At 44.2% G+C, this 15,737-nt stretch overlaps 2 protein-coding genes across 10 annotated transcripts; both read right to left on the bottom strand.

The window, feature by feature from the left end:
- Positions 1 to 770: 770 nt before the first annotated feature.
- Positions 771 to 8,821, bottom strand: LOC104009582 (uncharacterized). 8 transcript variants are annotated; one of them, XM_087749831.1, is made up of 6 exons: positions 7,080 to 8,821; positions 4,958 to 5,011; positions 2,441 to 2,485; positions 1,640 to 1,746; positions 1,238 to 1,322; positions 771 to 826 (listed from the first exon to the last, which is right to left on the bottom strand). In XM_087749831.1, exons 1-5 carry the CDS (start codon positions 7,284 to 7,286, stop codon positions 1,316 to 1,318), a joined length of 420 nt encoding a protein of 139 aa, XP_087605957.1. In that variant the 5' UTR covers positions 7,287 to 8,821; the 3' UTR covers positions 771 to 826; positions 1,238 to 1,315. The 8 variants fall into 8 exon arrangements, with proteins under 8 accessions (XP_087605957.1, XP_087605964.1, XP_087605961.1 ...); XM_087749838.1 differs by lacking the exon at positions 4,958 to 5,011; XM_087749835.1 differs by lacking the exons at positions 771 to 826; positions 4,958 to 5,011 and adding an exon at positions 5,128 to 5,373 and having other exon boundaries at positions 1,293 to 1,322; positions 1,640 to 1,702; positions 7,080 to 7,425.
- Positions 8,822 to 9,160: 339 nt separating this feature from the next.
- On the bottom strand, positions 9,161 to 14,888 carry MRGBP (MRG domain binding protein). Of its 2 annotated transcripts, XM_087749829.1 has the most exons (6): positions 14,804 to 14,886; positions 14,640 to 14,746; positions 13,922 to 14,043; positions 13,290 to 13,371; positions 11,531 to 11,605; positions 9,161 to 10,471 (listed from the first exon to the last, which is right to left on the bottom strand). In XM_087749829.1, the coding sequence occupies exons 1-6, from the start codon at positions 14,869 to 14,871 to the stop codon at positions 10,281 to 10,283; spliced, it is 645 nt and encodes a 214-aa protein (XP_087605955.1). In that variant the 5' UTR covers positions 14,872 to 14,886; the 3' UTR covers positions 9,161 to 10,280. The 2 variants fall into 2 exon arrangements, with proteins under 2 accessions (XP_087605955.1, XP_087605954.1); XM_087749828.1 differs by having other exon boundaries at positions 14,640 to 14,888.
- Between the last annotated feature and the right edge of the window lie 849 nt (positions 14,889 to 15,737).

Raw genomic sequence — 15,737 nt, 5'->3', positions numbered from 1 at the left:
ATCACTAAGCATTTCATTTGCGGCTGTAGCTACTGGCAGACACAAGACAGACAAATGCTTAACAGTGCTTGAGTGAGCTCTGTTCACACTAGGGCCCCAAGGAAGCAATGTAAGAAAAACTAGACTTCAAATATAAGGCATTTCGGGAAACTCCTAACAAACTTCAGATCTCAAAAAAAAAAGAAAAAAGAAAGACAAAAGCTTTCAGTACCTGGATTTCTTGACACGTGAGCGGTTTGGCACGCCAGTTCATCCCATGTTCGCGTAAAGGGAATAGCCTGAAGGGAAAGAAATTTTCAGCCCAGATGAGCACAGATGACATCCAACCCAGGGTACCCGTTTTGTTAAAACTAAAAAAGATTCTAAAAATTGTGATACCACAGGCATCTCTTGGAGACCTCACGTCCTTATGGACACAGAAGTAGTTTACTATATGACAAATAAATCCCTCCCATAAAAGCATTGTCTACACCAATGATAACAACATACTTTGCTTATCTGGATCTTTCTCGTTGCCCTAATACTTTGTTCTGCAGTATGCTGTAAGACCAAGCATGACCGACACCTATTGCCACAGCTGCCCTGGAAACCCATGTCTCCAGGATTTCCACTGCATTGTTTCCAGAAGAATATAACTTAATCAAAATAAAGTGGACGCAGGGAAGCCGAATTCAGGAACACAGATACAACTGACTCTTTTAAGAGGCACAGCTAAGGAGAGGCACTATATTCATGCAGATAGTTTACCACTGTATGTAGGAATGGTTTTCTTCCAGAACTTCATAGTTGTCCCACCAAGATTCAAGCAGAGTTTCAATATGCAAACCTAAAAAGAAAAGGAAAAAGTCAGGCAAGAAGACATGACACCAAATGAAAACTGAAGTTAGCCAGTCACCCCAAGGTGGCTTATTATCCAGAGCCAGGTGTTCGCATACAGGCATTAGCTTCTCTAACTAGACAATCGTCCTCGTAAGCCAGAAAAAACTCTTAGTTTTCTACCACCGAACAGAAAATTACGGAACATACAGCAGGAACAAGGACATTTTAAAATGGAAATTCTGGGTGGGGTTTTTTGTTTGTTTTGGTTTGGGTGGGTTTTGTTTTTGTTTTGGTGGTGGGTTTTGTTTGTTTGTTTTGGGTTTTGTAATAATTGTCCCACATGGATCAAGCTACTCTTTCACCAATTCAACCAGCTGCAGCAGAGTTGCATCAAACAGTCATCACACAAGGTACTCACCCTGGGGCAAGAAACAAATCTCATTTTTATAAAAGCTTAAGTTCCACATCTCTTCTTCCTCCTCATTTTCTGATTCTATCAAACCCTGGAGATGAGAACAAGAAATCAACAAGCAGCAATCTTTTAAAAGGCAGTATTCACTTCAACACTTCTCCTTGCTTTCCCTCATGTTTCCTAAACATTTCCAGCTAAATCCTTGAAATGTGTTTTGGGAAGTAACAGCTTGTTTCTGATGCACCCACGCACACATCATCCCTTCCCCCTCACAAATGAATCCTTTAAAGGTTCTGAGCTTGTCAATGTAAAGACAAAAGGGTGCCCTCAAATCTAGAAAGCGTTCCTAAACTCAGCACGCGATGAGGAAGAGCCACAAGAGTATGTGCATCGTCCTTTGGTCCATACCGGGTAACGATGTCTGTATCTCTGCAAGTCTTTTGCTGCATTCCAGTTGCGCCTGCCTGAGAACTAGAGAAAAGAGCCAGATCAGAGATCCAGAATAAAGTTGTCTTCTGCGAAAAAAAATAAAAATCCACTGACCGAATTCAGCATCTCTCACGCGTGTTCCCCTGCCTATGGCTCTCCTGTGCCTTCCGCTCTGCACTCCCCGCACCCCCAAAACCAGCCAGTTTGTTACTGCAGTTGTTTCTCTGCATTCCTGAAGACAACTTTGAACTAAGAGAAGCTCACACCATCTCCTTTAACAAAAACATTTCTTTTCCTTTCTAGTCTTATTAATCAAGGTCTTCATGTTTTATGCATATCTTTTATCCCAGCTGGGTTTTCCTACAGAAACGGTCAGAACTAGCTGGAAATCCCAAACAGTAAAATGTCATTTTCTTCCTTAACTCAAAGGTTTTAAAACAAGGCAAACTAAGCCCTGCCTGTCTGTCTGTCTCTCTCTGAGTCACAGTATACCCTAGTCAAGACAGAGATCAGACTTTAAAATTGTAGAATTTAAGATGCAGAAATATCCCTTAGATTCAAGATTCTCATTCCCTGTAGACATTACTGGGATAAATTGTTCTTCATCTTTCCTTTATGCTCGAGAGCAGCCTTGCTGATTTAGCATCATGCTGATCTAGACAGCGACAATAATAGAGCCCCATGGTCGCATTAGATATTTATTGTATTGGACTTCCGTTCCAATCATCATCTTCATTATTGCTCATCTCTGCACATAATCAAACTTTATGTCAATCCTACCTGAAAACCCCTGTGAGACAGCGGTGACGAATTTGGTCTTTGCTCCTACAAATAAAAGGCATTTAGTTGAAACATTTTGAAACCAAACTTCACTAATAAAATAAAAAAATGTATACTAAATGAGAATACCCACAGCAGTGACTCATATGATCCCTATTAGTTGCCAAGTGACAGATTTACCTAGTTACAGCTGAATTCACTTGACTATATTCATAATTCAAATTGCTCTAGAGAAAAACCTGCGGTGCCACGTCCACCTGACAATTAGGTGTCAGGTTCTCCTTGCTACACAGATGTGCTAGATTCATTCCAAATGTAGCATTTAGACAGAAATCACAAAGAACAGCTTGAGTTCTTCCTCTGAACTTCATGCAAATAAAAGTTGCAAGCATGGCTTAATTTAAAATGCATTTTAGCTGAATTATACACATTTTTTTTACAGGGGATTACTTCAACGATAAGAGATTTTGTTACACTTCACAAGCAACAGACAGGTTTAACCTTGCTGAGTGCTGAACCATCTCGTCCCAAACCATGAAAGTGTTCAGAAGTGTTCTGTCAAGGCAGAAGCACCAAAACGAACAAGACTGCTGAGGAGTAAAAGGACCCACCCAATGCGAAGCACAGCGCGGTTCGAGTGTTCAAGGCCAGCTCGCAGCAAGAGCAGGGTTTTTGTGAAACAGGAATGATTGCAGACTCTTGCAAAATAAGCATTTTAAGAAACTTAGAAAAAAGAAGCAACACATGCTCTCCCACATTATTTTTTAACTTCATTTGATAGTTCCTAACCTCATTTGCCCAGAGAAAAATAAAAAAACAAACCCACTTTCTAGTGAACACAGATCAGCGGTTCATTAATTATTAAGGCAGGAACTGGATTAGATTTTCTAACACCTTGTTGTAATCAAGTCATCCATTCAGCAGCCCTGTTGATTGTTAATACTTAAAATTTATGAAGCATGCATAGCATTCGGGAGATCAAAGCTTTATCCACAGGGGGAGGTCAACAATGCAGAAGCTTTAAAAATTACATACTTTTACACACTATGATTCCCCCATACTTCGGTGATAGGAATTAAATAAAGCTGAAGTTGCTTTTTAAATGTAATAACTTGTGATGACCTAAAATAATGCCTGTCTACATTGCAGTGCATTTCCATTTTATACATGGCAACATAGACCAAAATAGGTGGCAGAACTTCCCACAGCCACGTGGCCCACACGGGATTAGAAATCCAAGCGCTGTTGTCCATCCCCAGAATCCACCCAGACTGCAGAAATGCACACCACTATAAAAAGCTTTGCTACCCGGCCAACATTTGGAAAAAAAAGTAAGCGGCTGCAAACACAAGACTAAGAAATATGTTCAGCCAGAACAGATCAATGTTATTCTTTTGTTCAAGATGTAAGCAGACTGGGATTTAGCACTTTGCAATGCATGGATGCTTTTGACTATAACTTCTGAACTCCAAGGATGAAATTCTGATATGTGTGGAATTAATGGAAATTTTGTTCCCAATTACAGAAGAATCAATTTCCAGATATTCTTTACACTTAAGGTTCTAAAATAACATCCTTTGACACAGTCAGGTGGGACAGGCTAGCGCTAGACTGGCTCCAATTTTGAAAAAGAACTGGTTTGCTGAAGAGTAACCGCAGATACAGAGACAGATGCAATGCCATGGTGCAAGGTGCTGTAAGGCTTGTCTAGAAAGAAGCTCGATGCAAGCAGAAAGGCATTCTGGAGCACAGCATTAAAGAGAACAAGATGGGGAAGCAAAGAGAGCAAAACTCAGCCCTCCCTCCAAGCAGGTCTTGTTCCTGGGTCTCTCTAAACTTCTGTTTAAGGCACACAGAAATATAACCTTCCCTTTCTTTCCAGGTTAGAAAGAAACTGAACTGCAAGATTGAAACTTGCATGCATAAATCAAACCCCCTTATTTCTCACAACACTGACAGGCAACGTAAGTGGGTTTCTCCCTCCAAACCTGCACCGCATCAGTCAGAACGTGCATCGCTGTGCAAAGAGCGTGAGGAAAGCAGAGAACAAAGCCAGGAGAGGGTAACCCAAACAATATTTGGCTGAAAACTGCAAACCAGCTGCAACCGAAAGGGATGAAAGAATGTGCGGATTGCGAACAAGACACCGGAATGAGAAAGACGACAGAATCCTAGAAGAGTGACTGAACCCTTTTGATGATGGAGAGTTGGGAGACGGCAGAACTACAGGGCTTGTTATTAAACCAGGGCTCTGCGCAGTGCAGCGTGAACCCCACGCGCTACAGCAGACTAAGCGGTACCCTTTTTAAAATGAGGGCAAAGCCCAAGATTTTCAACGCTTGGTCCTAGAAGCTAAAAGCACTGAAATGCAAAAGAGCTGAAAAGAGACACCTGCAGGAATTTCAGACCGCGAATACGGAGTATTTGCAGAGATGCAAGTGAGATGCAAAGATAAATGCAGAATTTTAGGTTGGTTTTGAAAGCGCATAGTGAAAATAATCATTAAAAAACTCTAACCTCAGTACCGAATAAAAACATTAGCAGCTTCAGCCCAAAAGTATACCATCTAGGCTGAGGGGAGAAGAATGAGAATTAGTGTAATATAAGCAGAAGTAGGAATTAGTTTTGGAAACTGATTCATGCCTTTGGCAGGTTGTAAAGGCATAAATGGATAGCAGAAGATTTACTGTTTCTTTTTGTATTCACGCTCTTGTATTCACTGCCCTTAAAAATTTTTTGGGCACTGTCAGACACAGGCGACTACACGTTCATCACTGAAGGAAGAACTCCTCTTTAAAGATGCAGAACAATATTCCAAGGGCCGTAAGTCTCAGGGACAACGTTCTCCCTTGTGAGGCAAAGTTAGAAAAGTCCACACACTGGAGTGAAAAAACGGTCCTTGCTTTTACAGTTGTCACAATCCAGAAGTTGCTCTAAGAAAAAAAAAAAACATATCTGAAGAACAAACACATTCAAAAAGAATAATCTGAATGTTCTAGAGGCATTAAAACTTGTGAGCAAATCCAGAACCCCAGCCATGTACAAAAGAAAATTGACAGCGTGCCCTCAAACAATGCAAACCACTTCAGAGGAAAGCCCTGCCTCTTCCTTTAAGTATTACAACTATTCCACCTAAAACACCTGGGACCTTTCACAGATCTACCTGCACAGCTAAGGCCTAACGACGTCCCCTGCAATAAAGTCATGCGTGAGCACACCCATCTGCTGTATTTAAACCTTGATTTTGTTTGCAGAGCATAAAGTGTGTATTTTTGTAGGAAGTCATGAGTGTTTGGAATACTGTGTCGCACGGAGTTTTTTTTTTTTTAAAAGGGAGGTTATTTTAATAACTTAATGCTTATAAAAAACCAAAGTTGAACATTAAACTCCTTTAAAAGTACATTAATTAGAAAGCTTTATCTGACTATTCTAAAAATACAGATGAGTTGCTGAAATGAAACTCAAGTGAAGGACTAGTTTCCCTTTCCCCAAAAGGGGAGGGATTAAGTGAAAGGACTGTAGGGTTTTCTGACCGACCCAGGAAAGACTGAAAAACGGAGACAGTTTTGCATTTGCCAAAGCAATGCTGTAGAAGAAATTACTGATGCTCAAAAACATTTATGCTAAAGATAGGAACCTCAGATAAAACTAACGAGTTCCTTTTATTTCAAAGCAACATTAGTTTAAGGCACCAGAGACAAGTGTTCGCATTTTGCAGCGCTGCCTCATTCATTTTAACTGCACACATACCTGCAGTTTTTAAAACACCAGCGGATCTTTTTTTGTTTTCAGAGTTGCTTTATAATATGCTCCCTAGAAAAAAACACGTCTAAAAGAAATAAAAAGTTACAGCTCATTTTTGAAAGCGAGCAGATGCTATGTGATGGCTTTTTATTGATGGCATGAAAGACTACAAAAGGCCACCATACAAAACTGAGGATAGCGACAAAAAAACTTAAAAGCAAGGAGCTGCTGAAGAACATCGATGTCATAACGTCAAATTCAGCCGCCATCAGAACGCGGTGAACAGGCAGGTGCCATACAGAAGACAGAACTTATATTTATGGGATGAAGTATCCAGGTCACAGGGAATGGTGGGGGAAATTAAAACCCAGCTCATGGCAGTGTAATAAAACTTATGGGCTCATAAAGTCACGCCTCTGCGTTCGCCACCCCCGGAGCTCATTTCTGAAGGGGCCTCAGGTCATCTCTTCTCTTTGAAAACTGGCTTCAAGATGAGGACAAAATGACATGCTAGTGACCGCTGCCAGGACAAAAAGCCTTTCACCCGCTGTAAGTATTTTAAGCCGCTCCAGCTCCCGATAGCAAACCGGGATACTTGGGAGAAAGCGCCCAAATGCAGACAGCGCCCGAAGGCGGCGGCCTGGGAAGATCCAGGCGCGCACATCAGCCGCACACCCCAAAGCGTCCGAGAGGATCCCGAGGGGACGGCGGCTCCGACGGCACCGACCCGGCGATGAGACACCCCGAAGGCCGCCCCCGCAGCGAGCGGGAGCCGGGGCGGCTGCGGGGCCCAGGGCAGGCGGGGGCAGGGGCTTCCTCACCCCGTCCCGCCTCGGAGGGTCTGCGCTGTGCCCCGCTCCCGCCCCGGGGGGCCCCCGCACCCCCCGGCACCCACCTGGGCCTGCCGGGAGCCCCGCGCCCAGCTCGGCACCGGCTCCTCCCCGCCTGCCGCCTCCGCTCCCTCCGGCTCGTCGACGCCGCCATCCTCCTCCTCCTCCTCCTCCTCGTCGTCGTCCTCCTCCCAGGTGGAGTCGTACCTCCAGAAGCACGCCTCGTCCTCCGCCTCGTCCTCCTCCGCCCAGCAGCCGAGCCAGGCCGCCATGGGAGCGCGGCGGGAAAGGGAAAGCGAAAGGGCGGCGGGGCCGCCCGCCCGCCCGCACAAAGCCCCGGCGCGCCCCGCCCCCTTCCTGCGGCACCGCCCCTCATTGGCCGGCGCCCGCCAGGCCCCGCCCCGCTCCCCCGTCACTCACGCAGCCCGCCGGGCTCCGCCGTTTCCTCAGGGATCCCGCCCGGAGGCCGGTCCGCCTGAGGGGAAAAATGGAGGAAACGTAATTCTGCCACTTTCCATCCACCCCGGGTCCTGCACAGGCCACGCACCCCCCGAATGGATCGCTGTTGGAAACAGGCCGCTGGAGCCACGGGAGCTGTCCTCTTTCCCTCAGACTTCAGCAATTTAAAAGCCGTGTAGATGCGGTGCTTAGGGACGTGGCTTAGTGGTGGGCTTGGCAGTGCTAAATTAACGGTTGGACTTGATGATCTTAAAGGTCTTTTCCAACCTAAACGGTTCTGTGAGTCTAAGGCTTGCGTATTTAACTCTTCACACGGCAAAAACACAGCCTAACATTCCTCTTACAGGAAAATGAATAAAACAACCAACAATCTTCCCGAGAAGCCAGGACTCGGTGAAAGGGAAGGGCGGAAAAGACACCGCCAGCGCCCGGGTCATTTAAAGCATTTACATTTTCCAAATGTCCAACTTCACAACTAACAAATTCCTAAAAACTCCGTACTGCTGGACTGACCGTGAAATCCCAAGGGACTTTCCCTGCTTCAAGGATGGTGCCGAGAGATTGCACCCGTACACGTTATTAATGTTGACACATTTCTTCTTTAAGCTATAAAAAGCATTTCATTGGTACAGCAAAAACCTTTAGACTAGAATCCCTTGGATGAAAAGGATTTACCCGCAAGGCCTGAGACCTGAAAGTTACAGAATCTGCACTTTATGGCCAAGATCTATGTGGGGCATCACAAAGTAAAGAGCACTTTAAGTTTTGTTGTTTCCTTAAGAATTAATAGAGGCTTTAATCTTTTCAGATATTAGATCACAGACTTGTAAGTGACGTATTATTACAACTTCTGCAACGGCATAGTACCAACAAATCAATTAATCTGAGCATTTTTCTTAAACATCAAACTTAAAGCCAGGAGCTCCCTCACATCAGGTTATAAAAGCTCCATTTCCACCCACCCAGAAAACCTCTGAGGCACCTGCAGCACCTCTCCCACAAACCAGAGCTCCACCGAGCTCTCCAGCGGGCAGCTTATCTTTTGCAAGGCTTATCACGTGGAGCACAGCACTACATTCATGGCACTGCGTACCTTCTGGTTCGGAATTTGTTTACGCCCCACTATTCCAGACGTTAAGACCGTGAGCTTGCACCACGCTGTAAAAGCGGCTATAGTGGCCATCCCGGCAGAGTTCAGTGCGTATGACGGGGTAAGCAGGTCAGCTTCCAAAGACTGCAACAAAAACTTCATTTTCTCAACTCAGTACTTTACAATTGTGTTACGCTAGTTAGAACAGAGAACATCCTCTAGTTGGAATCTTACAGCAACCTACTGACTTCAGCAGGTCAGGATTTCTTATCGAACACCTTACAGAAATAACAGGGTAGTAGTTCCTGAGATCCAGACAAAGTTGCTAAAAGAAAAAAAAAAAAAACACCAGGTAGGCACTTTTGACCAATTTCACTAAAGACACAAGATACCTAAACAACTTTCAAAATAAGTTGGGCCAAATTTTAATCAAGTTACGCAACGATAACCATTTAGTAAAATAAAGACAAGGCAAATTTATTCTTGGTATAAAACAAATGAAGCAAATAAGGCAGACAAGAACTTGGCTACGTACCCAGCATAAAAGCAAAAACTAGTAGATCCCTAGTTCCTCACCTTGAAGGCAACACCAACAGATGAAGAAGTAATTCTTCTTTTTATTAACTGATAGTTAATATGGTGAAACAAATTCAGTAACATTTTCAGCCTACTTCATTCACCATTTAACATGTGTGTGTTGATTGCGGTCCATCTTTTCACAACGCAAAAATAGTAACTTCTATCAAATCTTAATATTCTAGCATATAAAAGATAAGTATTACAATGTCAGTAAGATTCTTAAGTTGTAGAACAAAATTAACATTTTGGAATACCAATTCCATTAACATCTACTAAAACTGCTTTAAAAAAATAAATAATGAAGTACAAAACCCACTGTTATATACTACTATAGTACAAATGGATGAAGAAACATCTCCAGGTTCATGCACAGCTCAGTTGATCCTTTACAAAACCATGTGACATCACTGGATATTTTATTTAGGATACTTATTAATTATTATTCTAGGGGCATTATCATTTTCACTTCACTTCGGTATATAAACTCAAAAAGACTGAAAAATGTCACGTCACTAAGGGTGAGATAAGTAAAGGTTCCTCCGGGAAACAGAGCAAAAGAATATTTCAATTCAGTAGTTATCTGTATTTAAAAGAATTTCAGTTTTACTGAACCAATGAATTCAGACATTTGATGCAAAAGCTACGTTTGCACCGAATAAAATGGCCAAACAACGCTACCCACAGAGGCTCTGTAATATTCAAAGACAGCAACAAATCAAAGGCAGAAAAAACGACCCAAAATTTATAGAAATAACCTCTGCTTTTCATTAACTGCGGCTCTGTGTTTCACTGCGCGCTTGTTTCATGAACTATGCCAACACAGAGGCTGTTACTTGTTTGAAATGCAACCACCAGAATTGCTAGCTATGCATAAACTCCTAATGCTGCCCGCTTTCTCCCCCAACGCCCTGAGAAGGCGGCGTGGCCATCGCTCAGCTACTCGGTGCTGACTAGAAAACGCATCAGGAAAGGCGGACAAAGTCTTGCGTGTATAAAGCCATGTGCAGATTCTTCAAATACCTGGCTCAGATATCTTTTCCTTTCTCAAAAAGTTTATGTGGCGACTATCCTGCTACTCGTTTTTACTGTTCCCTCCTCACGTTCCACAGTTTATTACTTCTCTCTTTCACAGCTTGCTTTATGTTCTGCGTCGTTTTGCAGCACTTGGACTGGAAGGATTACTGTTTGCGTTTAAGACCTTTTCAGTGACTCTGTTGCGCTTCCTCTTATCAGACCCCTCTTTGGACCCAGAATCTGATGAAGTTTTCTCTTTCTCTTTGCTGCTTGGCTTTTCGGTTGTTTTTCCTAAACTTCCAGAGGGTGCAAAAACTGAAATAGGATCAAAGTAATGATTGCAGATCAGAGTCATACACATAGGCAAACAAGAAGTGATATCAAATTTCTTTATATCGCATAAAACTTTCCAAACCAATCAATTCTCAGCATATTTAACCACCATTTAAGTATTACTTTCACTTTTAAAGGAAAAACCTTCTGTAAAGAAAGGCACATCTTGCTTTTATTATTTGCTTTAAAGACAGGCATGTATTTTGACAGGCTAAGAATGAAATTCATTAAGTGGAATTAAACAGCACTTAAAATACTTAATAGGAACACTTACAGAACAGAGGACCAATCTATGAAATTTATAATCAGCAACGGTCATTACATTTGGTATGATAGATTTTAAAACTGAACACCCAAGATGTGAAATTTAATATATTTTTAAAATACATTTTTAGATCTTTTATTACACTCAATCTTAAAACACCGCTTATCCTGTGATATAAATATTATAAAATTATATACTTAAACAGTTGGCTTGGTCTGTTAAGGTAAATAACATCTCTACTGTTCACATTTGACTTTGTTCTACAGCAAAGTGTTAGGAAAATAAGCCTTATATTTAAAAGAAGCAAGATAATGCAAATAAAATAAAATAAAAACCCACTTTGCCCACCTTCCCATTTAAGCATACAATCTTACAATCTTTTTTGACTTCTAGGCCCTATCTTTCCCCAGGACTCCGAAGATCCCAACACAGAGTATTTAGGTTCACTAAAACTGGACTCGACTTTTAGAGATCCTTAGATGACTTCAGATGCCCAGGGTTTTGTCAAGTACATATTAAAACCAAAAACCTCCAAAGCTACACAACTTTGCACATATGAAGTAGGAGCGAAGGAGAAATGTTTCGAAGCATCAGATACTGGCAACTGCTTACTCTGTGCATTCTTAAATTATTCTAGTTCTCGGCATGAGCATATGCTAAGTCTGAATACAAATCACAACGTACACCGTATTTGGGATTTACATTTTAACATTAATTTCTTAGAGTTACAGTTGGTTTTTAATCTCGTATTACACAGTAGAGAGTTACAAATTTACCTTCTTCTGGACCTGTATGCGTTTCCATCTCTTCTTTTATTTCCTCTTTCACTTCTTCTTCTATCATCACTTTTCCTACAGAAAAGATTGTTAGGCCACGGTTAGATGGTTTTAAAGAACCGTATGTATTTTTTCTTGATTACCAGCCTCAGCATATGTGCACAATGTTGACAAATACTCAGTGCAACACTCAGCTGTGATTTAGAAAGGTTTTTATCAGCACTGTGCCAGAGAAACACGGCTAACAGTCCAGGCATACTACGAGCACAATGTAAAGCACTGAACGAGGTGACGTCTCATGTCAAGAAGTGCCGCTGAAATTATTAACAGGAAGTGAAATGCTAAATAGGCAAAACATATCGCGATGTCTTAGCTATATTATAATTTTATATCGAATTTTTACTGTGAAGTTTAGTGTACCTAGTAAGCATTAGAGAAGCATTCCACTGTAGTTTAAAATATCCCAAGAACTCCTTTGGCAGATGCCTGAATTTCCTAGCTCCTACCTTGGATAACAGTACTAAGTAACACCCATACAGCTAAACTTTGAAAACCCAGCTCTCACTCCTCAACTTAAGATTGCTGTCAAACCGGTGCACATTTCAATTAGATTAGACAAGACAGGTAGGCTTATCACGAGTGAGAGAGATTTGGAAGAACCAGGCGGTTGAATCCCAAGAAGGTAAAAACACAAAGAGACGATTTCACAGTGCAGTGAAACCACCCTGAATCTAAACAAACGCCTCTAAACATTTCATATTGGTTTTGTTTTCAATCAATTTTAATGCAACTACAGGAAAAAAAATTACGAAAAAAATCTATCATCGGACATTAAAAACCAGTAATGCTTTTAAAAATAAGACATATGAACCATATTAAAAATAGTAATAGCCTAAAAATGAGATGGTTATACCAGGATAAGGTACAAGTCCATGGCCAAAAAGCAAGCAAGTTTCTCCAGCTATTGAAACTGCAGCTATTCAGTAAGTATATTCCTGGTGTACGTTTTTAAACGTTAGCTGAATTGCTATTTAACTGCCTTATATCACCATTGGTACAAAAAAATTTATCACAGAAGTATTATTATATACAAACTGAATGCAGAAAATGTTATTTTCATCAGGTCTATAGCTCCTACTCTTTAAAAAATGATCTTGCTACAAAATGAACCACGTTGAAGTGGGCAGATCACCTATTTCAGCAAAAATTGCCTGAGGTAATATTACAGCCATCTCAACAAAGTGCAAAAACCCCCACAATAAACCACTAATCACCTTGCAAAGAATCACATTTTGCCTTTCACTCTGCAAACTACTATCAGTGAAGCACAAGGATCTTTTGCGTATACCCAGAAGGAGAAGTTGAATCTAAATGGAACCTGTTTGTGCTATATTAGCATCCCATCTACATTATATTTAAGAATATGAGGAATACTGTGTGGAATCTGACCAAAGGTCTCTCTCTCCCGCTAGGCTGTCTCCTACAGTGGTCAATCACAGAGGCTGATAATCAGCCTATGAACAGCACAAGCAGCGCGATGCTTTACTTGACAGTTTCCTTCAGTCAGTTGATTAAAAATCCCTGAGGTGAACTTGTATCTGTTGAACACTTCCTTTTCCCGATACACCTCACTCACCAGTCTGAAAGGATGACCTTGGATTGACATGTTGTGTTCTTTTTTGGGGGGAGTTTTGCTAAACTACCCATTCAGAGATGAGATTAGAGCAACCAAGAATAAGAGACTGCTATCACATCTTACCTTCTCTCACTTCTTGAATCATTTCGTCAGGAAGAGCAAAATTTTTCTCTATATTAGGGAACGGAAGAATCTCAGATTCGTGCTTAGAAAGAAAAGAAAGATCTCTATGAATGACTTCGGTAAAAACTTTAACTTGGATTTAGAAGTGCAGTCTCAAGTTCTATTTTACATGCAATTAGTAGCTAAATAATTCTTAACAAGACACTTCAGACATTAGAGAATCAGGAGGCTCCTGATGTCAAACTGATTACTAAGGTCAAGACAGCTGAGATCATGACTCATGATCATTTGAGATCACTTCTGGAACCCAAACATGGCAAATTCTTATGTAAACACACTATAATCTCATTTGACACTTAAGTTAAGCACCTATGTAAACGTTTGCTGGATCAGAATTTAGGCAACTTTAATAAAGTCAGAACACAGTACGGGAAAAGAAAAAAACAAAACACCGCAGGTTTTATTGTCTCCCACCTAATGTACTTTTACACAGGAAAAAAACCATCAACTCGCTGGAACAACACGTCATTCTTAGTAACATGAATGGTATGACAGGCCCAGTGATTTTGGCCTATCAAAACTCCTGAACTATAAGAAATAAGAACGTGGCTGCATCAACCCTTTATACTCACAAGAGCTTGCATATCATACATGGTGCTCAGATGGTCCCAAATCACTTTGGAAGAAATCTGCCGTCCAATATTCTGACTGAATTTATCTCGGATACAAATCATGTGGAAATGGCGATTCACACCTGGGGGAAGAACTCACTGCAGTTAACACTACTAACAGTCTTCCTTATGCCATACAATTAAAAAAACATCCTGTCGTTACAGGGAAATGATACAGTATGGGAGAGACACATGGCAATCTGGGCAGCCCTGCTGGCTGATATTTCACCCTACGTTACTGGTGCTATTGTGGAGGGGGGCTGAGAGTGCCCCACTGGGTAACGCTGACATGTGGCCGCAGCCAGAGCTTTCTGAGAGGCTGCGTGAAAAACAACCGAAGGGAAGTATGAGGCAGCACGTCAGGAAAGGCGAAGGCAGCGGGGAGCAAGGAGGACTGGCTCTGTGCCTCCAGGAGGGGCGGCTGAGGAGCCGGGAGGGCCGGCGCCTCCTTCCCCACAGGCCCCGCCACGCTCGGGAGAAGCCCCGGGGCCCTCGGCGGGCTGCCGCGGCGGGAGCGGGCCCGGAAGGCCGCTAGGGGCAGCACCGCAGCGCGGCCGGGCCGCTACCTCCCCCGGGGGCCCTCCCGCCCGGACCCTGCCGCTCCGCGCCCAGCGCCTGGTTCTCCTCCCCGGCCAGCGCCGCTAATCCAGGCCGCGGCTCGGCCGCGGCCTGCTCTCACCTACGGGCTTGTGGCCCAGCATGGCGTGAAAGAGGCAAACCTCCACTTCAGGGCTCCACACCACCACCGCCTCCTCCGCCGGCACGCCGGGCTCCGGGGCGGCGGTCGCTACCGCCGCGGCGGCTGCAACGGCGGCAGCGGCGGCAGCGACCGCCGCGGCGGCCCCGGGCCCGGCCGCAGGCAGCGGCGGCTTCTCCACAGCGCCAGCCGAGCCGCCCTCCGCCTCGCCCATCGCCGCGCCGCCCGCCCCGCCGCCCACAGCGGCTCCTGCCGGCCGGGAGGAGGGGGTGGCGGACCGGGGGCCGCTCCTCGGGCGGGGCGGGGCGAGGCGGGAAGGCCTTGGCGGCCGCTCCCGGAGCAGGGGGAGGTTTCGGGGGGGGGGTGGGGGGGTGGGTTACCTCAGGACGGGGCCGCACCGCGCTCGTAGCGCCGGAGGCGTGAGCTGGGGGCACGGAGCCCGGGCCCTGAGGGACGGGGCGAGGCCGCAGGGCGCCTCCGAGGGGTTTCTTATCGACCGTTGTCAAGCGTTGGAGTCTCTTGGGGCGGCCATAGAATCACAGAATGGTTTGGGTCGGAAGAGACCTTAAAGATCATCTGGTTCCAGCCCCCTGCCATGGGCAGGGACACCTTCCACCAGGCCAGGTTGCTCAAAGCCCCATCCAGCCTGGCCTTGAGCACTTCCAGGGAGGGGGCATCCACAGCTTCTCTGGGCAACCTGTGCCAGTGCCTCACCGCCCTCAGAGTGAAGAACTTCTTCCTTATATCTAATCTAAATGCACCTTCTTTCAGTTTAAAGCCATTACCCAGACAAGTCCTATCGCTACATGTCCGTGGAAAATGTCCTTCTCCAGCTTTCCTTTAGCCCCCCGTCAGGCACTGGAGGGCTGCTATAAGGTCTCCCCGGAGCCTTCTCTTCTGCAGGCTGAACCACCCCAGCTCTCTCAGCCTGTCCTCACAGGAGAGGTGCTCCAGCCCTTTGAGCATCTTCATGGCCCTCCTCTGGGCTCGCTCCAATGGGTCCATGTCCTTCTGTTGGGGGCCCCAGAGCTGAACACCTCACTCCAGGTGGGGCCTCACCAGAGCAGAGTGGAGGAGAAT

Source organism: Nipponia nippon, unplaced genomic scaffold (genome assembly GCF_047370975.1).
Source record: "Nipponia nippon isolate SJK-2023a ecotype South Korea unplaced genomic scaffold, ASM4737097v1 scaffold_13, whole genome shotgun sequence".
Lineage (NCBI taxonomy): Eukaryota > Metazoa > Chordata > Aves > Pelecaniformes > Threskiornithidae > Nipponia > Nipponia nippon.
This window is presented reverse-complemented; position numbering and strand designations above follow the sequence as displayed.